Raw genomic sequence first — 26,794 nt, forward strand, 5'->3', positions numbered from 1 at the left:
AAAGTTTACTCTTTTTTAATGTAAAAACTTGAGCTATGTCTTGCAACTTGCATATTTAATGCTCTTTTCCATTATATTTGGTCAAGTCCAACATTAAATACACATGATTTTTAATCTTTTTTTTTTTAAATCAAACCTGAACTTTTTTCTATTAATTAAAAATGTCATGCTTTTTTTTTTTTTTTTTTTTTTTTTTAAATGTATAAAAACACTGACATTTTTTAGATAATCTCCAAAACATTTAAGCCCAAACATGTTGAATTACGGTGTCTATTGAAGCTTTTTTTGTTTTGAATGTGCCATCTTGCACATCTCTGTTGGTTTGGTCCACCTCGGAATCACTAGAATATCCTCTCAACTGTAAATGGAATATTAATAGTGAGCTGTGGCTGCTTGGAGGCACAACAACTCCAGACACACATCCTTATGTTGTCCGTAATAAACACAATCACTGAAAAAAAATGTAATTAAAGAGGAAAGTCAAAGGATGTGTCCACAGAAAATAACTGCGGAATGAAATTTATCAGGACAGTAGTTTTTAATGTGTGTTTTTGTTCATTAGTAATGCATAACTACATAATACTATATTTTGATTGTGCAAAAAGACAAATGAGCTCAGTATTCTTTTAACAAAACAGCAAATAAAAAACTGTTCTGATGAATTACGACTGCAGGCCAGACAGTGATGGTGATTTAAAAAGGTGCTAAATGATTAAAAAAGAGAAAGATGTGGGTTTTTCAGTATGGGTGTTAAAGCCGCAGTGTAGGAAGGACAAAAGGAAATGTTTACCATGTCTGTGTTGATTAGTCATATCATAACACTCACTGTCTTTGTGCTGCTGACCCTGTGATGCTTCATTTAAACATAAAAGTTAATATTGCGCAGTTTTGTTAAGGAATTGGTGATATATTCTTCAATTTAAATGCAAATTGGGGACACGTTTAGGAAGTTTAGGCTGTTTTATTTGCAGGTTGGACTATAGTGGCCTTTTGCAGGACGTCCTTATGTAACGCACAGGGCGAAACGGTCGTGAAACATCCTCCGCAGATCGAACAACCATGGGTGGAAACCACATCGAAGTCCAACTGTATTCTTTAGGTACTTTCCTTGGTCAAAAAAAGTAACTCCCACCATCACAAACACCACCCTTTGTGTCTCCCTGTTCACAGAGCTCATATACAACTAACCAGAGAACACTATAAATATGTCTGGGATGGAGTGAAACAGCACAGAATGTGACACTGGGAACATTGTTGGAATGAAGGATCCTCGTTATTCTAGCAGCAAAAGGCATTTCAGGCTAACGTGTGGCAATTCACACCTTACATGAACTTTAAAAGAAATACATGGGCTCAGATTTTAGCGAAAAACTGACGAAAAAAATGAAACTCACATTTTACTTTTATTTTTTAATCGGGCCCCAACATGTCACAGAAATGCCTCACAATTGCGACAATATCACACATGTACACACTTCAGACAGACAATATAAAACCAGAAAATCAGACGGTACCAAATTTTTATTACAATATATGTTCATTAATTTACAATATTAAATTATTGTAAAATTCATCAGTAAAATAGTGAACATGCCAAACAGAGTTAAGAAAAGCAACAATAAAATCAGGTAATTAAGCTTCATCCTTAACGAGCATTTCAAAATAAAAGCATTGATTATAGAAGAATTATTATTTTTGGGAAATGCTGCATTAAACGACAGTGCGTTAAAATTTTGGACCTGCTGAATCTACAGTTTTGTTTTGTTTTGACCTGCAAACACAACATTACAATAATCTAATCTGCCCTCTGATCACAAGCTGTTCCTCCTGTGATTGGTCAGACGCTGCAGTCTCCACCCCTTTTACGTGAACGCACACGTACCGAGGCTGAAATCACTGGGCTTAAATTAGCGTGTTGTGATCAATCGTCGTAGGACAGCTTCACTCTGACAGGGAAGGTTTGGTTTGTTGAATCCCTCTAATGGAGATCAATCCAGGATATAATGATCTAGATCTAGAGCATAATGATCACAACACATCAACAAATGATTACAACAAATTAACAAGTGCCCAAAACAAATTTACAAATTACCGAAACACTTTTACAAAAGGTCAAAACAAATATGGAAACACTTTTGCACTTACAATGCGCTGTTGTAAATCTGTTTCAACATTTGTAAAAGTCTTTTGCTCTTTGTATTTTTTTCTTTGATAATTATGTATATTTGTTTTCAAAAGTGTAAATTTGTTGTGGCATTTGTAAATGACTGATTTACTGATACAAGTACCCATGAAAGCATCTCAGTACAGTAACTTGAGTACTTGTAATCCATTACTTACACCTCTGTATATTATATTTGGTGGATGTGTGTTTTTTCCATGCTCCTCTGTCTGACCTCCAGTAGCACTGTTACTCAGAGACGTTTAGCTCCCTTCTGAAATCCCCCAAACTTTCCTGCAGCCAAAGCTCTCCCCCAGCTGCCAGGAGGAGGATAATGGTCTTTTCAGGCCTACCATGATGATACACGTCCTGCTCGCCGTTCCACTGCAGGCCCGCGTATATAATTTTTACGGCTGCCATGTGTTCCATTTAATGATTTTACAACATGCGGGGCAGGGCCACGACACAAAGACACAAAGACAAGACACAAAAGGACTCAGAGGATGGAAGGGGAAGCTTTTTTTGGACGCCGCAGTGGGCATAGCCAGGAGCACATCTGCAAACATTTCAACTTCAAGGGGGAATTCCTCTGCGTTCCTCTGCTCTATGCGCATCAGACAGAGGTGGCAAAAGTACTGGTCAGTAGTCCTCAAGTAATAGTGTAGATACTTGAATAAAAAATGACTCTGGTAAAAGAGTTCAAGTTGCTCCTTTATTTGAATGGAAAAAAAAAAGTACATGCTACTAAATGTACTTAATTAAAAAAAACAAGGTTTTAAACCAGAAAACTGGTACATGGAAACAAGTTAAATGTTACCTTTGAATCTAAACACCTGGAGAATTTAGTATTCATAATAAATAAAATGTGTCAAAAAATAAAATGAGTGAAAATGCTCAATAAAACCCAGAGTTTAACATTTTTAAGAACTTTTAGAAAGCTGGTACATGGAAATAAGTTTAATATTTTACCTTCTTTAACACCTGGATAATTTAGCACTAATTATAGATCAAATTAAATCCAAATGAAGACAAAAAAGGAAAAAAAAATCAGACAAAAAAACTACTTTGATTGCAATTGTGATGTTTTTTTCTTCTTCCACAACTGACTGTTTTTTTTTTGTTTTTTGGGGGGTTTTTTTCCCCAGTGGCCCTAATCCTCTTCCGTAAATTTGTTAATAAAATATTCAAAGAACAAAGAAAATTGCAATTGCCCAATTAAACCCTGAGCAGCTTTGAATTTAACATTTTTTAAATTTGAAAATGTTTACCATAAAGCTAACAGAAAAAAAGCTCAAACTACTAAAAATGTGGCGTCTTTTCACGTCGTGGCGTCATCTTTGGAGCTCTTAAAAGCAACGAGATGATTTTTAAAATGTAAAGAGTCGAAAGTACAGATATTTTTTTAAAAAGTATGACGTAAAAGTAAAAAGTTGCCTAAAAAATAAGCACTCAAGTAAAGTACAGACACCAGAAAAAAAAAAAAAAAAACTACTTCAGTACAGTAACAAATGATATGTACTTTGTTATTTGTCACCTCTCTGTGCATCCCCGTTGGATCCTCACATCAGGACAATAGATGGCCTGACTTACTCCCCTCTGTTCTTCCTCTCATATTTCTCTTTGTGTGTCATGATGGACAAACAGGCTGGTGTGGTAATGGCACCAGGAGGCATTGGGGGGGTGTCGGGGTGGGGGGGTGGGGGTGCTTTTGTGTGGAGGAAATATAAAAGGGAGATGAAAGACTCGGAACGTTCTGTAAATATACAGCTTTGTGTAAGTAGAGCAGAGGAAAAACAAACCCTGAGCTGTAAAGCTGATATCATGGGTTTTACACCTGATTTCAACTACGAGCGCTCAGTTTTATTGACATTAAATAGACTTTAATGTGCCTAAAATTACCCTGTATGAATTGAAGGTTTTGTAACTTAATAATAAGCAGTTGAATATGGCCTAAAATGTCTGGTTTCAAATCGAAAGCAGGGAGAATTCTGTCGATTTTCTCTTCTCTCGTAGCTGTTTTCGTTGCAGATTTTTGTAAAATAAAAGCGATATTTCCAAATGTCGCTTTGAACGTGTTTCCATTAGAGGTCGTTTTGGAGCCTCGTAACTTCCGTGAGAATTTGCTACAGAAACATGGACGCTACGAACCTCCTTATGACACTCATGTTCGTGTGTTGTTTCACGTCTAATGTGGCAGTAGTAATTTTTTAAGTGTCCTCTTTGGTCCACGTGCGTTTGCGATACGTTCCAATATCGAAACGTATGAAAAAGCTCCTCATGAAAGCATAAAAACTTATTTTATAATAAAAGCTTTGTCAAAATTTACAGTTCTTTTGAAAAATTAAATAACACCAATGAATTTGATTCAAAATTTTAAAAAAAAAAAATTCTCAGGCTCTAAGTATAGCTACATTTATGAGATAACCTCTGTTTAATGCTGTTTGGTTACGCTTAATCTGATTGGTCGGCTATGATGTGATGCATTTGATTGTCGTCTGGTCATTTCATTCTTTTGTAGTTTCACAATGTCCGTTAATCATTTTAAAACAAAAACATATTAAATTTACTCAGTAACGGTTGGATGTAAAAATGTAGCAAATTACTTCTTTTAAAACATACTTAAGTACAAGTAAAATGACTGATTTAGAAATGTACTCTAAAAAATACAAGTAGCCATAAAAGTAATCTAAATACAGTAATGTGAGTATTTAAAATTTGTTACTTTCACCTCTGCGTGCTACTCATACTAAGTCTGATGTCAAAATTAGTATGTAGTGCGTTCACATTAGATAGCACGAAAAGATTGAGTAAGTGAGAAATACCCGGATGTATGCAATATCTGGAAATTTTTAAGTTTGCACAGTGGGCACACTAGTGATACTCAACCGTCCCATGATGCATTGCAAGCCGAACGTAAAATGGTCCTGGGAACAGTGTCACGGTCTGAGTTTACCTCCGTACTGAGATTATAACCCTAACCTAACCCTGACACAATCCAATAAACAAATAAAACATGTGTCCGTTCAAAGCAAAAATTCATTTTTTGGTAGTGCGCATGTGCGCGCATGCGCATATACAATCTCAGTACCATGTGAACTCAGTACATGACACCGGTGTCACAGACTGAGTGATATCATCATACTGAGATTGTATATGCTCATGCACACTACCGAAAAATTAATTTTTGCTAAAAAAAATGTATTCATTTTTGTTTAGTTTTGTTGTCAAAGTGAACAGACACGTGTTTAATTTGTTTATTGGATTATGTTAGGGTTAAGTTAGGGTTACAATCTCAGTACGGAGGTAAACTCAGACCGTGACACCCGCCTCAAGCTAAAAAATCCAACATCCCCTTTTCAAAATAAAAGGATCTCTTCTTGTCTTCCATTATTTTTTGTAAATAGGGCTCTTGTTTTAAAGTTAACTGGAAGTTTTGTCAGTAGCACAATGGAGGGTCTCTGAAAATCTGTGAGATGTCGGCATAAAATGTGTTTCCATGAGTTTTATGGATCAAATGAGCACATGTTGATATTCTACTTTCCAGAACTTTCAAAGATGGAGAATCAACAGAGATATTTAGCCTCAGTGTGATTCAGGTTTTGGTCATCGTAGGTTCCAAATGCATCTTGGGAAACTTGGAAGTATAGTATTCTTCAGTGGGAACGCTCATCATCCTAATCACACTTACAGTATCTTGTAGACAGTATATACTCATTGAGTTTGTATGTAGTGTATAGTATGGAGTGTGCCATTTTGAACACAGCCTTATATTTTAGATTATTTCAAATGTTATTGACTTGCATCGTTTCCAAAGCAACAACAGTAATAAAAAAAAAAAAACTAAAGTGAAAAATTCCAGTTTAGCTGCTCACCGTTGCACGAATAACCAGTCGCTCTTGTTCAAATTGAAGGATTCATACCTGAGTCAGTGACTGGATTATCCCTGCTCTGAGACACACAGCACGGCTGTGCAAACACACACACACACACACACACACACACTAATGGGAAATTCCCAGCAAAAATTCCACTCCACCAGTCCTCTGTGAGCACATTCCTGTTTTCTTCATAACATCTCACAGCTGAAATGAAAGTCAAAGCTCCAGTGATGGGGCATTTCTTTAGAAATAAAAAACTCCAGAGTAGCCTTAAGCTAACAATCAATCTTTCTGGTTTGACAACCTAGCTTGTATTGTTAGCTCACAGCGACTAAATCTCCTGAAAGCACCAAACTTTGAGCCCGTTAGGGAATATGGGCATTTTTTTAGGTTTTTGCATGTTCATGCGTTTGAAAATGTAACGTATTCCTTTTGCATGTTTTTCACCAGCTAGCAACAATAAATTACAGCCTGATCTTATCGGAATTACTGTCTCATCTCGGTTATTTTCACAATTCCCAAAAATTGCTTCACAAATTTAAGCCTTTTTTACTGTCATTGTTTTTTTTATTGTAGACAATAAAAGTATATAATTAATGAATGAGTATGAATCATAGCATCAGCTCACTCGGGCTAGTCACCCTTGCAGTCACCTGACATGGTTATAAAGATGCACTGTTTGATCGAACATAGAAAATTCCTTTGTTCGTGTTCATTTCCAACTTGTTGGTTTAATGTTTAGCTCAACAGTATAATATGCAACGCAGCACGGTTTGTTTCTCTCTTAAAACCTCAAAGAATGCAAGAAATACATGGAAATGCATTTGAATTTTGTCTTTTCCTGGCAGAAAAAGATGTTTTTATTCACATTTATATTCTGCAACTGTTCAGGTTTGTGTGCCGTAGCCTTGAATTTGAGACGGTTCCCCAAGGCTAATTGGATTGGTATAATGTAGATTATATTTCCCTTCCAATACACAAGTAGTAAGACTGTGTGACTATTGTTATATTTGGTTTGTTTTTCCAGAGAAGTGGTAAAAGCCTGGCAGCAAAGATTGTTATTTGGGTGATTTCCATGCATTTAGACAGTTTTAAACAGTTCTCCCGTTCTTGTCTCCCATGTTGCTTGTTGCTGTTCTTCCATGTTCTCTTTAGACAGGATGATACTGAAATTTGTGTAAAGCACTTTGTGGTTGTTTTTTTTTTTATCTGAGAAAAGCGTGTTATAAATAAAGATTACTTATGTACTTTTTAGGAAAAAATGTAAATGAGTCCAAAAGCACACAAAATGATAAATAAAATGCACAAAATGACTCAGAAAATACAAAATAACTCCAAGAACATATGAAATGAGTTCAAAAACACATGAAAGGAGTCCAAAAACACAGAAAATTACAACAGAAATGGACAAAATTATTCAGAAAACAGTAAAATACTTCCAAAAACACACAAAACTACACAAAAAACAGCATAAACACACAAAATGACTCCAAAAACACACAAAATAATTCATAACACACGAAGCAATAAAGAAAAAAATAACAACAAAAATATACAAAATGACTCCAAAGGCAAGCACACAAAACAAAATTGTCAGAACACACAAAACAACAAAAGCAACAACAAAAAACACAGAAACCAACAACAAAGAAAAATAAATAATAATAAAAATATGTAGTGACTCTAAAATTCCCATAACAACAACAAAAACACACAGACAATAAAGATGTTCAAAACGACAGTAAAAAAAAATGCAAATGACTCCAAATCTCCACAAAAGGATGACAAAAATGACAGAAAAACACACAAAAGAACCACAAAAATACTCAAATGAACAACAAAAACACACAAAACAAAAAACACGCAAACTGAAAGCAAAGATGTTCAAAACAACACTAAAAATACACAAAAAACAACAAAAATCCACAAAAGGCTGACAAAAAAACCTGCAAAAGAACAACTAAAATACTCAAACAGCAAAAACACACAAAACAACAACAAAAAACACACAGACAACAACAAAAAACACGCAGACAACAAAGATGTTCAAAACGACAGTAAAAAAAAATGCAAAATGACTCCAAAACTCCACAAAAGGAATGACAAAAATGACAGAAAAACACACAAAAGAACCACAACAATACTCAAATGAACAACAACACACAAAACGCTGACATGAATATTGATAGCGTGGCCATCTGATCAAACAATCATAATTTTGTGGATAGAAGTTGTTGTTGTCTCTATTCTAATGGATGCTAATACTTTAGCTGTGGTGTTACAGTGTGCATGTTTGGTTTTTTTAATTCTTCAAACTTGCTTCACCTAAATATTATTTTTTAATGAAGATAATTGAAGTCATGACTGTCTTTTACTGGAAACAGCATCTTGTCCACACTTGTTCTATTCTCGTTTCTGTTGTCAAGGTGATTTTTTTTATTGTTACCGTGTGAGACGCTGCTGGCTGTAGGGAAGGTAATACAGTGAGTAAAGTATGACTGAGGTATCGCTTAAAAAAACCTACCAGAAAGTCTGTGTGAATGTGCCTGTAGATGTGAAATGTCCCAGGCCCTGAAAATAAAAAAAAACAGGAAGGTTTTGGGTTTCCTGCTGCTCTATGGCACAGAGGAGACGGGTTATTTACTTCCTTAAGCTTTGAATAATGTACTCTAGATTGTTTTAGATGTTTTATGTGGAGGTTAGTTGCCCATTTTTATTGTTATTTTGTATAGTTAGTGTTATTTAGGTGTATTTTTGTGGTTATTTTGTGTATTGGTGTTGTTATTTTGTATATTTTTATGTCATTTTGTTTTTTTGGAGTCATTTTGTATGTTTTTTGAGTCATTATTTGATTACATTATTTTATTTTATAGGTTCATGGGCAAAGCGACTCCAAAAACATACAAAATTACTTTAAAATATACAAAAAAACACCAAAATACACAAAAAGACTACAAAAATACATCTAAATAACACAAAAATTAAGAGAAGATATACAAAATAACAACAAAAATACACAAACATACAGGACAACAACAAAAATAACAGAAAGACACACAAACATACAGGACAACAACAAAAATAACAGAAAGACACACAAAATGACAATAAAAATACAGAAAATGAATTATAAGACTGCACAGAATTACTCATCCAATACTCCTTTCATGGAGATTTCTCTCTGCATATTCATATTTATATGTATATTTAAAACACAATTTAAATGTGTGCTACGGGGATTTCATCTGTTTGTTAGTTTGAGCTTTTTTTGACCCCTTTAGTGCTTTCACTATTATTACCACAGACCATTCATCTTGAATTGTTCTAAAAAAGGCACGCAAACAAATGTGTGTCATGAATACATTCATGCAGTATAGTGTGGCTTTACCTGACCTAATCCCACTCATTCATATTTGCTGTTTACTTTAGTGCTGAGCAGAAAACCACAAGATAAATCATTAGCATGTCTCACGGTACAACTGTGTTTGTTTATTACAGCCAGTGGTTTCTTCACAGTGCATGTTGCAATTGCACAACATTCAGAACTTCCACAATCTGCAGGCTTTCGTGTAAATTCAGCTCTTTTTTTGCAGCTTTCATAACACCACACATTAGATTTTGGTGCCACTTTGTGTGGTAATGGAAAGAGCTGGTTGGAAGCAATGACCTATTGCACAGAAAGAACAAAATGGGTGCTTAAAATAAATGTAAAACACACACAATATGACAGGAAAATACATAAAATGATGACAACAAGTGCAGAAAATGACAACAAAAATGCCTCAAATGACTCCAAAATATACAAATAGCAACAAAAACAAACAAAATGGCAACAAAAGCAATTGAAAATGACAGAAAATTACTCCTGCTTATCCTTTTCTTCCTCTAGTTTCTGCTGAACAAAACACAAATGAGTTAAACAGAGTGCATACAACAATGCTTAGCTTAAGAGGTTTTCAGAATTTGACAGGTTTGAGGGAGGAACTCAACACAAACTACATTAAATCAAACTTTGGCACCGGTGGGAGCAAAACCACACAAAATGGCAATAAAAACGCATGAAATTAGTCCAAAAACACACAAATAGGAAACAAAAACACATAATATGACAATAGAAATGCACAAAATGATTCAGAAAATACTAAAATAACTTCAAAAACACATTAAATAAGTCCAAAAACACACAAAATTAAAATAAAAGTGCACAAAATGACACCAAAAACACACAAAATTGAAAGAAAAACACACAAAACTACAATAAAAATGCACAAAATGAGTTGGAAAAATCTAAATGACTCCTAAAACACTGAAATGGCTCAAAAACCACACAATATGGCAACAAAATGCATGATATTAGTCAAAAAACACACAAAATGACAATAGAATTGCACAAAATGACTCAAAAAACACAAAAAATGACTCAAAAAACACACAAAATGGAAACAAAAACTACAATAAAAAAACTGAAAGGACTCCATAAACACAGATTTAAACAAAAGCACACAGAATTACAATAATGACATTATTATTATAAGAAATACACAACAGAAAAATGCACAAAATGAAAACTAAAATATGCAAAGTGACAACAAAACTACAATAGTAATGCACGAAATGACTTAGAAAACACTAAAATGACTCCAAAACCACACAAAAATGCATGAAATTAGTCAAAATTCACACAAAATGTCAATAGAAGTGAACAAAAGGACTTCAATACACTAAAATGACTCTAAAAACACACAAAACTACAATATTAATACACAAAATGACAAAAAAAATACCCCAAATTACAACTTCAATATGCCAAATAACATCAAAAACCCTGCGTGTTTGTTCAAATTGGTCATTATTTTAAATGCTGACATGAATGTTAAAGAAGCACATTTTTATTAAAAACACAAGTGTTATTAATAAGTGTTTGTGGAGCTGTGGGTTGACCTGATGGGGCTTCACCACAGGGTGTGATGAGAGTGTTGTAACACCCCCCACTTTTACAGAAAGATGAGTTCATCTTTCTGAGTTCATCTGAGTTCATCTCAGTAGATGATGAGTTCATCTATTTTTCCCCAAATGTTCAGAAACGCAGCAAACGGCCCCAAATCTACATGTTTCCTATACAAAGTTAATTACAGAAAACAGTCGAGTAAAGCTAAAAAGCATAGAAGTAGTGCATTTTTTAAAAGATTAAAATACTATTTCAACCTGATATAGGATGGTATTAATGTTTATAAATACACAGAGAGATTTGATGTGATCACTATGGGACGCCGATTGGAAAGTTGCACATGCTAAAATAAACAGAAACTTTGTTACAAAATGTATGTTACTTTTGACCAGATTTACAGCAATACTTGAGAAATTTGTGCTTTTTTTTCTCGTAAAAATATGATGGCAATTGTAAAACTAAACGGTAAATCTAAATCTAAATGTTAATATTTTATCTAAATAAAAATGTTAAATCTAAATATAAATGTTAAATCTAAATCTAAAATCTAAATGTTAAATCTAAATCTAAAATCTAAATGTTAAATGTTAATTCTAAATGTCACAGGTGAAATAGCACCAGTTCACGTCAATGAGCTTTTATTTTGGTAGTATTGGTGAATTTGCATATTAGCTAAATATTTAGTTTCACAATTTAACATTTAGATTTACATTTGATATTTAAATCTACATTTAACATTGACAAAATATTTTTATGAAAAAAAAATTATAAAACAAATTTCACAAATATTGCTGTAAATCTGGTAAAAAGTTAAAAATTCACAACCAATTTTTAAACATGGTTTGTTGCTAAATTTTGCAAAAAAAAAGTTGTTCATTTTAGCATACGCAACTTTATAATTCATAGATCAACGCATAAGAACACATGATCACATGAGATCTGATTAGATTTTGTGACCAAATTTTTTGTTTCGTTTTTATTAATTTAAGAAAAGAAAAAAAAACGAAATTCTTAAATTAGTCTTAGTCTCGTTATTATCACTTTAAAAAATAGATATTTGAAGAAAACTATGCCAAACATTTTATTTAAGTCAACAAAATGAACACCACATGGTATCAAGATTATTTTACACTTTTAAAAAAAAGGCACAACGTCACCAGCAGGAGGCGCTGTAGAACCAGCAGAAAGAGCTGAACATAGGGAATCATTGGTTTATTAAACTGATCCAGAATCAGTATATTGATCCAGATCTCCTCCAGAATTTAATCAATTGTTTATTTTCCCATTCTGGATATTTCTTGAAAATTCCATTAAAACCTGTCCATTCATTTGTGAGTCTGACTGTTCACAAACAAACAAACAAACCATCGTTTCCTTGACAGACGTAACAATGTATTAGACATTTCAAACATCATAAATTATAATAATTACATGCTTTGAGCCAAGGATATTCCTGTAACAGTTGGACCGTTTACAGTATCATAACTGGTCTTTCACCACGTGTACAGTACACGCACTTTGTCTTTGTCTTTGTACTACAAGGAAGTTTACCAGTGGCACCACAATAACTCATTAAATAATATTCATAAATCATTTGGTCCAAAATAAGAATTTGACCTAGATTACCAGTGAGTTACCAGTGGTTGGTTTTTACAAATGAAATAAAGTCCTCAGATATACGCAACTTTTATCACAGCGGGGGCCACAAGAATTTAGAATAAATTTGTATACATTTATTGTTGTTGCTTTGTGTGTTTTTGGAGTCATTTTGTAAATTTTGGTGTAATTTTGTTGCTGTTTTTTTAATGAGTTATTTTAAGTGTTTTTGTCATCATTTAGTACATTTTTCTGTAATATTGTATTTTTTTGGAGTCATTTTGTGTATTTTGTCTTTTATTTTGTGTATATTTCTGTCATTTCTGTGTTCCTGGAGTTATTTAGTGTGTTATTTTGGTGGATGCACATGATTAGGCCTGCTGTACATGAAACTTTGAAACTTTTTTTTTTTTTTTTAAGAATAAAATAATAGAACTAGCTTTGTTGCTGTAATAACTACATATTCTATAACATGTAACATTACAATTAAAACAAAAAAATATATATATATTTTTTTTTTAAACTCAAATTTGCAAAATAAAAATCGTTTTTATCTACAAATTCAATTTATTGATTAATTCAATTTTTTTGCCCAGCCCTATTAAAACATTTACCATGATATTCTGTTTAATTTCCTTTTAAAATACAGTATTAAAGCGGTATTTAAAATAAGTATAACAGAAATCTCCTTTTTCCTTAACTCTGAGCTGGGTTTGATGAAATACCCCCCCAGTTAGTTAAAATCATGTTTCTATTTTTATGTAGAAACCAATAAAATCTCAGCAGATAAAAAACTATTGCGATGTTTCAGAGAAATCGACATGTATTTTTATGAATAAAGCTGTGGGCGAATCAGTATGACTCGTGGTTTTTGGTCCCTCACACTTCATTCAGAGGGTTTTCTCAATTATGTTTCTCACCTTTTTTAAACTTTTCAACCTTTGTTCATGGAAAACATTAGCCCAACTGTGGCTTTTCTCTGTGAATATGTATTTAAATGATTTTTTTCGTCGATGGTGGAGATCCCCCTGCACTCCAGAAATCTGCTCTCACTTCCCCCCTACGCCTCTTGCCATGTGACTGGGGGGCGGGGGTCTTTCTGGTCTCAGGAGTAAAAGTACACAGCTTTAAAAAAGAAAAGAAAGGTTGAGATCAGGGCAGAGGAGGGGGAGGTTGGTAAATGGTGTCAGGATGAAAAGATGTCAGTGGGTGGGATGCTGTTAAAGTAGGTTCAAATGTTGAATATGCAGAGGCAGGTGAATTAGAGGTTATCACAGACAGTTTAGCTAGCAGAGACATGCTAGCAGAGACATGTTAGCTAGCAGAGACATGCTAGCAGAGACATGTTAGCTACCAGCGACATGCTAGCAGAGACATGTTAGCTACCAGAGACATGCTAGCAGAGACATGTTAGCTACCAGAGACATGCTAGCAGAGACATGTTAGCTATCAGCAACATGCTAGCAGAGACATGTTAGCTACCAGCGACATGCTAGCAGAGACATGTTAGCTACCAGCGACATGCTAGCAGAGACATGTTAGCTACCAGAGACATGCTAGCAGAGACATGTTAGCTATAAGAGACATGTTAGCTACCAGCAACATGCTAGCAGAGACATGTTAGCTATCAGCAACATGCTAGCAGAGACATGCTAGCAGAGACATGTTAGCTACCAGCGACATGCTAGCAGAGACATGTTAGCTACCAGAGACATGCTAGCAGAGACATGTTAGCTACCAGCAACATGCTAGCAGAGACATGTTAGCTAGCAGCAACATGCTAGCAGAGACATGTTAGCTATCAGCAACATGGTAGCAGAGACATGTTAGCTACCAGAGACATGTTAGCTACCAGCAACATGCTAGCAGAGACATGTTAGCTACCAGAGACATGCTAGCAGAGACAGGTTAGTTACCAGAGACATGATAGCAGAGACATGTTAGCTACCAGAGACATGCTAGCAGAGACATGTTAGCTATCAACAACATGCTAGCAGAGACATGTTAGCTACCAGAGACATGTTAGCTCATAGAGAAATGCTAGCAGAGAGATGTTAGCTAATAGAGACGTAATTGCACTGGCTTAATATAAGAGTTGAGCTTCATAGCTAAACGTTCAGACAGCAGGTCCTAATGCACAATTTGGGTTTCTTTTTAGAATTCAAATTTATTTTTTGTGTGTATGTGTGTGTGGCACGAACAGTCAACTAATTTTAAGATTGAAAAATTGTTTTTTTTTTACACCGCTGTTGCTCCAGGGACAAATAATTATTTTTGTGGCCCCTGCTGTATTAAAAGTGATCAATAAAAACAGGGATTTATTACAATGAAACCACTGACCACAACTGGCATTGCAAACCCAAGATGAAACCTATGAATGTGACTTATCGTACAGTATGACACCCCATGAGTCATAATCCAAACATGTAAGTATAACTTGTAAAATATGAGTGCAAACATCCTCTAATCTGCTCTATGGAACCAGAAGAAACGCCCTGGTTATGCACATACGTTTTCAGGAACAAGGAGGAAGGAATTGGACTTTTTAGAAAGATCCATCATCATCATGTGGTCTGGTAATAAAACAACATACTTCCTTTTAAGAACAAGTTGTTGGATAATTAACAGTTAATGATTTTTCTTGCTGTATAGATTAAAATATGTTGAGTCACCTGAAATACTGCTTTCATTTTGGCACAGCGTTGATTAGATTTTATAAGATCTCACCTCAATAAACCTTGGACCATCACAATGATTAGTGACACATATTACTTTACATAGTACTTACCTTGTATAACTTCCACCTTACCTTATTGTGCATGGAACATATTTCACTTTTTAGAGTTACTTGATGGAGTGTTGAGTAGTTTTTCATTTAATGGTTTGCACCACGAAGAAGTGTCTGTAATGTAGAGATGGGAAACTTTTATCACAACAGGGGCCACAAAAATGTGATAGTCTGATCCGAGGGCCACATTATATACATTCATGTCAGCATTTAGAATAATGACCAATATGAACAATAACTCGGAAAGAGCAAAGGATTTGTGTGTTTTGACTGTTGTTTTGTATGATTTTGTTTTTTGTGTAAATTCCTTTCATTTTTGTTGTTTTGTGTGGTTCTACTGTTGTTTTGTTTGTTTTTGGAGGGTTTGTTTTTGTATATTTTTGTTTTGTATGTTATTGTTGTTTTGTGAGTTTTTTCATTTTGGTTGTTGTTTTGTGTTTTCAATGTAGTTTTGTTTGTTTTTTAAGTCATTTTGCATATTTTTTTACATTTGCAGACCACTTAAACATGATTTTTCGAAAAGTATTTTATATATGTTTTTGGTCTGAGTTTTACAGTTTTTGTCTCTATGGAAACAAGCGCCGTCACTCTGAACCGGATGTGGTTCCGTCCATTCTCTTCAACTTCCGGGTGGAAAAATTGTGCATGAAGTCAAATTAGCACTTCAATTCATTCGGACGATCTTATCCGTAAATTTGAAGCTTCTGAGATGTCCCGAGGCTCGAGTGCAGGCTTTGACCGACACATTACCATCTTTTCTCCTGAAGGAAGGCTTTATCAAGTTGGTCAGTGATGAGCTTTGTTTGTGCAGAAGCCGGGTTTTGGGCTCGTCTTGTTTACTAGCTAGCTAGCTAAATGCTCTGTCATGGTTGGCTTCGCCCGATTTATATTTCAAATATTTCACCGCGGGGAAGTGAAATAAACGGGATGTGTGATCGTGGATTTGTGTGTAGTTGTGTACAAAATGATATATGATGTGAACGTGTTTGCCGATCTGTTAAACAAAATAATAGGACAGAAGCTAGCTAGCTAGGTGGCTAGTTAGCATGGTTAGCAATGCAGCAAAAGTAAGCTGAATCATGCAGTCCACACTTTGAGATATGGACATTTAAAGCTTATTTCACAACTTTTTTCGTGTTTTAAATATGGCTTCAGCAATAAATTATTCATTTAAATGTAATTATATTTTTTACGGCTGTTCGGATTTCTAAAAGTGAAATTTTAAATACGTTCAGGTCATTTTTTGTTTACTTCCAATTTTCCATGAAATAGTAACGAATTTAAGTCTTAGATTTAGTATTTACAGTCTAATCGGGTGGGCGATATAGTAAACACTATGTGCACTCTGAAACATACGTATTTACTCAAATTCAATTGTGTGGTTGTATATGAAATGCAGTAAATCACAGCTTGCAGTCTACTTTATTTGTTTATATAGCACATTTTACATGTAGGTATTCACCAAATTGCTGTACATATAATTGTAAAACAATCAAATAAAAATAAAATTCAAATTAGGCTGAGGAAAAAAAACAAACTAGCACAGACAAAAAAACAAAGGGGAAATAAAATTTTATTATGGGATTTATTTATGGAATTCCCACTTCAGATTGAGTTTAGTGGCCATCCCAGATTATTTCTGCCCTTTATTGACATTATACATTTGTACTTGTGTGTGTGTGGTGCATCTTATTTTCCAATGTTGGTTGCTGAGACACTGTGTGCTCTTTGTTTTCGTAGAATATGCTTTTAAGGCTATAAACCAAGGCGGACTGACATCAGTTGCAGTCAGAGGAAAGGACTGTGCAGTGGTCGTCACACAGAAAAAAGTACCGGTGAGTCAAAAGCTTTGATAATAATAAAAAATGTTGTGTGGATTGGTTTCTGTATGAGCAGCATGTACAGAGAAACTGACTCCTGTGGTCACATGTTTTTAGGCTGTGGAAAAAGTACATACTACAAATGAGACTGGACTAAAATTATGATTTCATTAAACCTAAAAATATTTCCCAAAAATGAGGGTGGAACCATAAAAGCCTTTTAAAGCATGAACATTGTCTAGAGATATACTACATACATTTTCGCACTGTTTTTATGTTTGTATGGAATTTTTGCCATGACAACCCCTGATTTTTTTATTTTTTTTAACAGCAAAAATACTAAAAATGCAATATCTCCAAAAATAAGCCTTGTTCTGCTTTAACGCAAAGCATTTTGCAATATATCCAGGCCTTCACTGAAATTTCCCTGAAACTTATGCAATGGTCTCTGGTTGGTAGGGGGGCATTACACTTATACCACATTTTCCCTATATTTTGAAGGTCGAGGCTTGGATCTATCAATTCAATTCAACTTTATTTATATAGTGCAAATTACAACAAAAGTCATCTCAAAGCACTATTGGGTATTGGTTGAAAAAGCATTATAATATGTAATGATTACAGTATATGAAAGATACCGTATGTGGTTACAATGGGAGTCAAGGGGGCAAATTTGGTCACAAGGTTACTAAGTGTAGTATGATGCATGTTATTCTATACACAGGACATTGGAATTTAGCAAATAAAAATGAAAAATTAATACTGGAAAAAAATTAATACAGCCAGCCTTTAAAAGTCTTATATCATGCTATTTTCACCCATCTCCATTTGTTCTAAGAACCCCAACAACATAGCATTTTAAGCTTTATTTTCACAAAAAATAGCTTTGATCATTGATCAAAGCTATTTTTTTTTTGCTATCCACACACTGTTGTTTTCGGCCAAAAAACTGCACATTACAGTGAAACACATGGATATTTAAGCGGCTATTGTGATTGTGAGTCTGTCTCAGCGCTTCATGCTGGGTTTATCGCAACAGCAGCGGAGTAAATTAGCTGCTTCAATCACTGGAGTGTTAAGCTGCTAAGTCACTTTTTTACTTCCTCATCTCTATTAACTACAGGAATAGTGCATTTAAAGTCATATTTGTTTTGTCCAACCGATGCGTCACATTGTGTCACAAACACGTCAAATCAAGTCAAAGGCGATACGAGGCGATATAACGGTTACTAAAAATGGAACTGATCCCTGGGTGCTACTGTTGCTGCCCACTGCTTTTCAGGGATAGCTTGCATGTCTTTAGCTTCGAGAGAGTGGGCGTGTATGTTCACTGTGGAGCAGGATTAGTGAGGATTGTTCAGAGATGCAGGAAGGATGCCCAATAATACATTTTAACAAGGTTAAAAGCTCAAAACAGTTGATTTAGAATAATATAGGACTTTTAATATCACCAGAATATTCAGAGCCCAAAAAATAAAAACACAGAAATCGATCACGTTTGGTCACAAAGATGCTCCGAGCGTTAACCACTGATGCTAACCTTGATTTACTGAGTAGCCCTGTGTGTGCACTTTAATGACAATCTGATTTGCCATGATGGATTTTAGCAGTTTAGTCGTTAGTTAATCTTCTGAAAACATTGAGAACAAAATTCAACCTATGTGTTCTTTGTTTTGCAGGACAAGCTACTGGACGCCTCCACAGTGACCCACCTTTTCAGAATAACAGATAACATTGGATGTGTAATGTCTGGGATGACGGGTGAGTTTCAGGGTGAAATACAGACTTTTGATATTTTACCTTTCATTAATAAGGGCTTTATTAACCGTTTATATAGTTGAACGTTTTTTCTTTGGCTCTAAACGAGGAGTGTCCTGATCTGATATCGATCCATAATCACCATAATAACAATCTTAAGATTATATTGGCCTGCATCTAAAATCTCCGATAAGCACTCTGATCATTTGTTTTTATTGGATTTATTGAGTTTATTTTGCAGTCTTTTATTTTTTTTTATTTTAGTGTATTGTAGAATGTTATGTTTTAAGGTTAAAATGTATGTAACGCATTGGTAAATAATAAATGAGTCATTTTTTTCTCATATCTACTGTTACTAATGTTTTCTGTTAATATTACTTGATCAAACCTTTTCTACGACAGCTTATTATGGCCACATTAAAAGAAAAACAAATCTGAGAATGTTCATATTTTAATAATACATGTTTCATTTTACTTTAATCTTGAAATATTATGACTTTAATCTAATAAAATTACAATTAAAAGTATGTATGATTTGTGCTGGCATTATATCGATATTGTATCAGAAGTGGGACACCCCTGTTCTAAATACGATGTGTTTCTTTTTTAAAATAGTGAAACTAAATTACAATGCCAGGAATATGTTTCTTTTTCCAAACCTGTGTTCTTTAGTCATAGTTATTTGGATAGAGTGATTTCAAAGTGTTGGTTGGACATAAACAGCCTCATCTGTTGTGTTTTTTTTTTCAAATCACTCTCAGCTGACAGCAGGTCTCAGGTGCAGCGAGCTCGCTATGAGGCGGCCAACTGGCAGTACAAGTACGGCTACGAGATCCCCGTGGACATGTTGTGTAAGAGAATCGCCGACATCTCACAAGTGTACACGCAGAACGCTGAGATGCGACCACTCGGCTGCTGTGAGTACGACCGTTCCTCTCCAGTGGTGGATCATCTGTGTGTATGTGTAGAGTCTCATCTGACCCTCCTCCGTCCTCTCTCCCTCCGTCAGGTATGATTGTGATCGGCATCGACGAGGAACTGGGACCACAGGTGTATAAATGTGACCCGGCGGGCTACTACTGCGGCTTTAAGGCCACGGCTGCAGGAGTGAAGCAGACGGAAGCCACCAGCTTCCTGGAGAAGAAGGTGAAAAAGAAACTGGACTGGACCTTTGAGCAAACCATCGAGGTACGAGTTCTAATCTGCAGCTGGTTTTACTGGTTTTCAATGTGAAAGTAATTAGAAGGACTTGGAGGTAGTTTCCCAGGAATGTTTTTAGCTTTCAAGTCACGTGCACGTGACTAATGAACAACAAGGATAATCTAGTAGATTCTTTTTTAACAAACATCCAACCAATGTGCATCATGTATAGCTTCTTTTTCTCAGCGTAGCTTCTGTTTACAGGGTTGAAGTCTTAAAAGGCATTAAATTCATGAATCGAAAAATAACATCTTAATTGTCATTAAAATGTCTTAAATTTTGAGACATTTTAAAAGACATGATTTTATGATTGTAAATAGTCTCACATTTCAAAATAAATGCCAACATTATTTTATTTTTATTTTTTTAAATGCATTAACAACGTGGGAAAATGTAGATTTTTCTGAAAGGTTTTTATTTTTTGTATTTTTGTTGTTTTATGGATTTCTGGCTATTATTTAGTCATATTGTGTTTTTGGAATGATTTTGATTATTTTAGTGTGGTTCTTTTTGTGTATTTTACTGTCATTTTGTGTATTTTTGTGTGTTTACTTTAGGGCCGCCAGTTGCACGTCTGCACTAGACACTAGAAAAAAATGTATACTAAGGAATTGATGTTTTTTTTGTTGTTGTTTTTTGGTTTTTTCCCAATTATGTTTACTGTGAAGTTGGTCTTAAATTCAATTTCAAATGGCAATAAAAAGTCCTGTATTTAATTTGACTAAAGCTGTAGGAACCCTGTTTTAAAAATGAAAGTGATTGTGTTGGCATGTTTACATACAGTGTCTGTGGTTGCGTGGCTAAAAATAGTGATTTCTGCTAAATGTTAGAAAACAAAAATTCCAAAAAAATGGTTTAAGGTTGCCCCCGTCTAATATCTAATGAAGTAACAAATTCTCAGCAAAACGCTGTTTTTTTATTAATTAATGGAAGTTTTTCAGAATAAAACTTCCAATTAAAGCCCGGTTTTTGTTTAGTTTTTTAAATCAATGTTTTGTTTGTTTTCTCATTCTCAGACGGCCATCTCCTGCCTAACAACTGTTCTCTCCATCGATTTCAAGCCCTCGGAGCTGGAAGTGGGTGTTATCACAACACAGGAACCTAAATTCAGGTAAAAAAAATTATTAAGGCTGGGACTTAAATGCATTAATCACCATTTTTGACTTGCAGAAAAATACCCATAATACTGATGCACAGACTACAACAGTAGAACCTAGACAATTTTTAAACAAAATTCATCAGTTGGTCTGTTTATTTAATGCCACAGATATTTCAATTAGTTTTTACAATGTTCAGTTTCCACTTCTCTGGAATGTTCTGTACTAAGTGCTGTTTTTTATTTAAATTTTAATACACAAAAACACTTTTTGTTTTCGAAAGTTTACCAAAAAAAAATCCAGAAAAGCATGAATATAGATTTATTAAATTGAAGTTTGTGCAATCATAATATTCTTTATTCATATTACACATTATGTTAGCACTCAGTGATGGAAATAATAAACACTGGTTTGTTGTTTAAGCTCATTTATTGTTTTCATTGATTCAGTTAATTTAGAAAAACTTTGCTTCTCGTGTCAAATACTGTTATGAGATTAATTTACATTAATCACGATTAATTAATTAATTAATTACAAAGTCTCTAATTAGATTAGATGTTTTTTTTAATCAAGTCCCACATCTAACTTGTAGAAAATGATTTGATCATGTGTGGATCAGGGTTGGGGTCAATTACATTGTTAAGTTACAATTACGTTTTCAATTATCCGTGTTCAATTACAATTCAGTTACTATTACAGTGACCAGCATTTTTTCAAATTACAATTAGATGACAATAATATTTTATCTTTAGAAAGTCAATTACAATTACTCACAATTACTGAGCGTGAAATAAATAACCTAATAAAAGTTAACCTTCCTCTCGTGTTCGCTTTCTGTTAGCATCTCTAATGCTAATGAGTCCTAAATCAGCTGTAAAATACACTAAAAACTAACTTATCTATCATCTAATTTATTTCCTATCTATTGATTACCTTGTTAGGCTTCCTAATCAATGAAAATATAGGTTTTAATAATTATGGTGTGGGCGTCTGAGCCCCTTTTTGTGTCCGTATACCCCTAGAAATGTGGGAAAGCTTGACATGAAACATATTTTAATAATTGTTAATTACATATGTCTTACTATTTTATTTGGTTGCAAGTCTTTGCGACAAACTTGTAGCTTTTCTTTGTGTATGTCACCAGTTTATCGTTACATATGTGCATTATATGGATACAGTAAAGCTAAAGCTGCTTTAATTTATGATGTCCAACAGGATTCTGACAGAGTCTGAAGTGGACACCCACCTGATGGCCCTGGCAGAGCGGGATTGAGCGAGCAGCGAGCTTTCACTTGTCTGATTGGAGTTGAGCATGATGGGACATGTAGTTCCTCTCTATGCTAAAAGCTGGTGTTATCTTTGTTTGCTGTACATTCACCAACCGTTTGATTCAAGAATAAAAACAAGTTTTGGAGTAAAAACACTGTGCTGTGTGTGCTCCTTTTCCTAAAAACACTCCCACTTTGGTCATTTTTCCCTCCTGGCTTTGGTAAAGTGATGCCTGTGTTTTATAAGCAATGTGGTAATGTTTCTAAGAACATGAGCGTGTGCACAGTTCTGTCTCTGAGCTTCCTGTTGTGGCTGACTGCAAAAAATTAAACGACGCACAAATATTTTGTTACTGTACTTAAGTAGTTTTTTCTGGTATCTTTACTTTACCTGAGTGTTTATTTTTTGGCCACTTTACTTTTACTTCACTTATTTTAAACAAATATCTGTACTTTCTAATCCTTGCATTTAAAAAATGAGCTCGTTACTTTTAAGATCTTCGAAGACGACGTAAAAAGACGCAACATTTTGGTAGTTTAAGCTTTTTTTTTTCTGTTGGGCAGGTCCTTTTGTTTTATGGTTAACATTTTCATGTTAAACTCAAAGCTGCTCCTTTTTTTTCTCTTAAAATATTATTTACACATTTTATTTATAATTGAATGCTAAATTCTCCAGGTGTTTATGAAGGGTAACAGATTTAACTTGTTTTCATGTACCAGTTTTCTACGAGTTCTTCAAAAAATAAAACATTGAATTTTCTGGTTTAAAAACCCTGTCTTATTATTGAAGGGACGTTTGTTTTACTTTTTTACTTAAGTACGTTTAGTAGCATCTACTTTTACTTTTACTCAAGTAAGGGAGCAACTTAAATACTTTTACTAGAGTCATTTTTATTCAAATATCTATACTTTTACTTGAGTACTGAAGACTAGTACTTTTGCCACCTCTGGGTAACGGCAAAGTTTATATTTTAACATCAAAACTTTTTAAGAATCCAATTATTTGCGTGAACAAATCTAATGATTCCGAGGGTGTTTTTTGTTTTGTGTGCGTAGTCGGGAAATAAAAAAAAATCTCCAATTCTGTAATATGCGCAATAAAATATGCGTCATCAGCAAGTCATTTCACTTGTTTAGTCAGTCCAATGACTTCACCTTTGGTCTCTTACTTCTGTTTTTGTACATTTGTGGTGTTAAAGATAGAATACAGCAGAAGTTTACCACATCCTGAATGAATACAGACTTGAAAAGAATTGTTGTGTAACGCAAACATCCCCATAAATGTAAAAAAAAAAAATCTTTGTTCTTGGTTTACTTCAAACTTGAAAATGTTAAATGGTTCCAAGAAAATTCCTGGTTTTACTGCATTAATTAACTACTGTAATAAGGGAATGTTATTCAATCTCTGGCAAGGTTTCCTGGCACTTTAATCACAAGTAACTAAATCCTGACTCGGTATGTCCCGTTTTTCCATATTTGGGAAAGAAAAAAAAATCCCCGTCTGTATAAATTGTTGGGTATTTCTACCCTTGTCTGGCTTGTTCCACTTCTGGAATATTCAGGCACGCTGTGTTCCTGCTGTGCCTAGACGGGACTTTCAGCGCCATGACTCAGTTACCCGGTGACCTCGCCCAACATAGGAAATCCCATAGTGTTTTCAGTGTGGGATTTATGTGTGTGTGTTTCACAAGTCTGAGTGAAGTCCCCTCATTACGTTGTTTGAACTCTTTTTTTATGGCTGCACAACAGTCAAGTCATGATTGGGAAAGTTTACCAAGGAAAACACGCCATTGCCATCCTTATGTTATTCATAAACGTTCTTTAATATTTCCAACACTTGTTAATAGTGTTGAAATTCACACTTTTTTTCTATACACGTAGAAAAATAATAATAGCTTTGTATTTACATTATATTACACACGTAGTTACAACCAGACAGACAGTCTTTTTTTGGTTCCTTCAGTGACCGTGACCACACTTGCTCCATCTTCCTTCTTGTTTTCTTGGCGACCTCGGGGGGGCCAGCACATGCGAGGGACTTGAGCCCCGATCCAGGGTAAGGGGTCAAGGACGGACCCAGTAGCAGCTTGAAATTCAACACCGCAGAAGCGGTTTGGGTGCTTTACTTTCCGAATTTTATGTCGTCGTACATCTGTAGGAAAGCACAGACGCAATGTTAGCGAGTTGCACGAAAGAAGAAAAAAAAGAAGATTCTTGACGCTTTTAAACAAGATACTGACCTCGTCTTCCGATAGTTCCAGGTCCTCTAAGTCGCTCTCGTCCGTTTCGCTTTCGGGAAGATCTCTCAGCTCGTGAGCCGTCCTCTCGAACAACTGCGAGCGGATCTCTTCGTTCTGGCGGCCGTACGTGAGGTGGTACGGCGTGAAGCCGCCGTAGTTCGAGCAGTTGACGTCGGCACCGAGATCGATGAGCTGACGAACGAGGGAAAGGTTCTGTAGGTCAACAGCCAGGTGGAGCGCCGTGCGACCGCTGCATTGTTCCTGTTCGGAGAAACGTAGAGAAAAAGTTAGCTTGACACTTGCGACTTTGGACCAAGAACCTAGTAGGAAAGTTCTCCTTGTTTTTCGGAACATACCTGTGCGTTAATGTCTGCGCCGAGTTTCACGAGACTTTCCACCAACGAAACGAAGCCATTGATGGACGCCAAGTGAAGACAGTTGTGCCCTGTAGCGGAATATTTCGGGAGAGTCAGTCTCAGCCAAAATACATATAATAATTTACCGTTAAATGTGCGCTTTTTAGTCCTGCTTCTTACCGCTGTAGTTGTGGAAGGACACAATTGCGTTGAGATGCCGTTGGCAGTTCTGGGAGATGACCCCGAAGCATGCAAGCGAGCCTCGTTTGCAGGCGATGTGGAGGGCCGTGTTGCCGCTGTTGTCGACCAGAAGCGGGTCGGCGCCGGCCTTCAGGAGTCTCTCCACCAAATGAGGCTGTTCTGTGATCACTGCGAGGTGAAGGGCAGTCTGCGGAGAACCAGAATTTACACACGTTAGTCTGGGTTCAAGAAAATGGCAAATGTGAAAGAATTCTAAACAAAGGCAGAGGAATTGGGACGAACCTGTCTCTGATGGTTCTGGACGTTGAGGAAAGGGTGATTTTGGGACAGTTTGATCATATTGAGAACGTTGTCATCAGCTTCGTGTATAACAGCCAAGTGGAGAAACCTGTAGCATGAAGAAGAAGAAACATCTAATGAGTTTAAAATAGACTTTTATTTTAAAACAAAACCCTGAATGGCTGTAGTTATTTGATGGCAGAACAAAGCCGTGGGGCGTTACGCAAGAATGGACTTTTTTGTCAGGTTATTTCCACCAGTTGTGGCTTGACACATCTGATGCTTTATCAGTTACTGGCACGAGGCCAGGGACTTTCCTGAACGCGCACAGAGACCTAAGCCCCGCCCATTTTTTTTAGCAAGTACACACACGCACACACATTATTTGCAAACATGCAAAACAAAAAAATGCTTCTAAACTATAATTTAACGCATTTTTTTTCCCAAAAGCATCGTCTAACACTTTCAAATTGTGCAAAGTGCAGAAAAAAAATAAAAATAAAAAAAAAGATAAAATAAAAACCCGTGGTGCGTAAAAATCCAAAATGCGTAAATACGCGTGAATGGTCCACTTACGTGTCTCCGTCCTCGCTCACGACGGACATCCAAGGCTGGCACTCGTGCGCATGATCCTTGTCGGTGAATATCGGCGATTCCTCGGCATCGATCATCGGCTCGTCTTCCTTCAGTGAATCCAGGCCGCTGTCAAAGCGATCCTCGTGGCACGGGTTGACTTTCCCGTGTTTGTGCTCCATGCTCAGCGGGTAATCCGTCCTGTTGTGGTTCGACACTCTGCGCACGTCCATGACGACTCGGTAGGACACTTTAAGAGCTCAGTGTGTTCCAGGGAAGGTTCAGATCAGACTGTGCACGGAAGGCTCGAGCGCTGTGCCTTTGCTGTGCTCGGGTGGGCGGAGCCTAAAAAAGGGGGTTTCCACTTGGAGTTATCTTTTAAAAAAAAGAAAAGAAAGAAAAGCACCTGACTGTGCTTTTGTGAGAAACCCCCCATTAAACAGTCAGAAAGAAAACCTGTAGTTTCCTCTTGGGTCTATTTTCACCTCTGATGTAGGTTAAAGGACGTTTCATTAATGACTGTCTGAGCATGAATGAGGAGCACAAATGGTTCCCAAACAGGGGTACGTGGGGCCATAGTTCCCAACCTTTTTCGGGTCGTGACCCCATTTTTATATTTACACATTTCTGG

The 26,794-nt window shown here is 35.6% G+C and overlaps 2 protein-coding genes across 2 annotated transcripts; one reads left to right on the forward strand and one right to left on the reverse strand.

Annotated features, from left to right (window-relative positions):
* The first annotated feature begins 15,977 nt into the window (after positions 1-15,977).
* On the forward strand, positions 15,978-22,669 carry LOC114457507 (proteasome subunit alpha type-6). The gene is made up of 7 exons (XM_028439411.1): positions 15,978-16,156; positions 17,112-17,206; positions 18,871-18,952; positions 19,711-19,866; positions 19,959-20,137; positions 21,166-21,260; positions 22,462-22,669. The coding sequence occupies exons 1-7, from the start codon at positions 16,081-16,083 to the stop codon at positions 22,517-22,519; spliced, it is 741 nt and encodes a 246-aa protein (XP_028295212.1). The 5' UTR covers positions 15,978-16,080; the 3' UTR covers positions 22,520-22,669.
* A 1,599-nt stretch (positions 22,670-24,268) lies between these two features.
* Positions 24,269-26,480, reverse strand: LOC114457535 (NF-kappa-B inhibitor alpha-like). Its single transcript, XM_028439466.1, has 6 exons — positions 26,167-26,480; positions 25,594-25,699; positions 25,291-25,498; positions 25,111-25,199; positions 24,755-25,015; positions 24,269-24,666 (listed from the first exon to the last, which is right to left on the reverse strand). Exons 1-6 carry the CDS (start codon positions 26,394-26,396, stop codon positions 24,637-24,639), a joined length of 924 nt encoding a protein of 307 aa, XP_028295267.1. The 5' UTR covers positions 26,397-26,480; the 3' UTR covers positions 24,269-24,636.
* Between the last annotated feature and the right edge of the window lie 314 nt (positions 26,481-26,794).

This window comes from Gouania willdenowi, chromosome 24 (genome assembly GCF_900634775.1).
Source record: "Gouania willdenowi chromosome 24, fGouWil2.1, whole genome shotgun sequence".
NCBI lineage: Eukaryota > Metazoa > Chordata > Actinopteri > Blenniiformes > Gobiesocidae > Gouania > Gouania willdenowi.

Coding starts and splice junctions, on each gene's coding strand:
- LOC114457535 (XM_028439466.1), bottom strand. CDS start 26,396: ATGGACGTGCGCAGAGTGTCGAACCACAACAGGACGGATTACCCGCTG. Junction 25,700..26,166: donor GTGAGCGAGGACGGAGACAC/GTAAGTGGACCA, acceptor TTCATGCTACAG/GTTTCTCCACTTGGCTGTTA. Junction 25,499..25,593: donor TCCAGAACCATCAGAGACAG/GTTCGTCCCAAT, acceptor GGTTCTCCGCAG/ACTGCCCTTCACCTCGCAGT.
- LOC114457507 (XM_028439411.1), top strand. CDS start 16,081: ATGTCCCGAGGCTCGAGTGCAGGCTTTGACCGACACATTACCATCTTT. Junction 16,157..17,111: donor AGGAAGGCTTTATCAAGTTG/GTCAGTGATGAG, acceptor TTGTTTTCGTAG/AATATGCTTTTAAGGCTATA. Junction 21,261..22,461: donor ACACAGGAACCTAAATTCAG/GTAAAAAAAATT, acceptor GATGTCCAACAG/GATTCTGACAGAGTCTGAAG.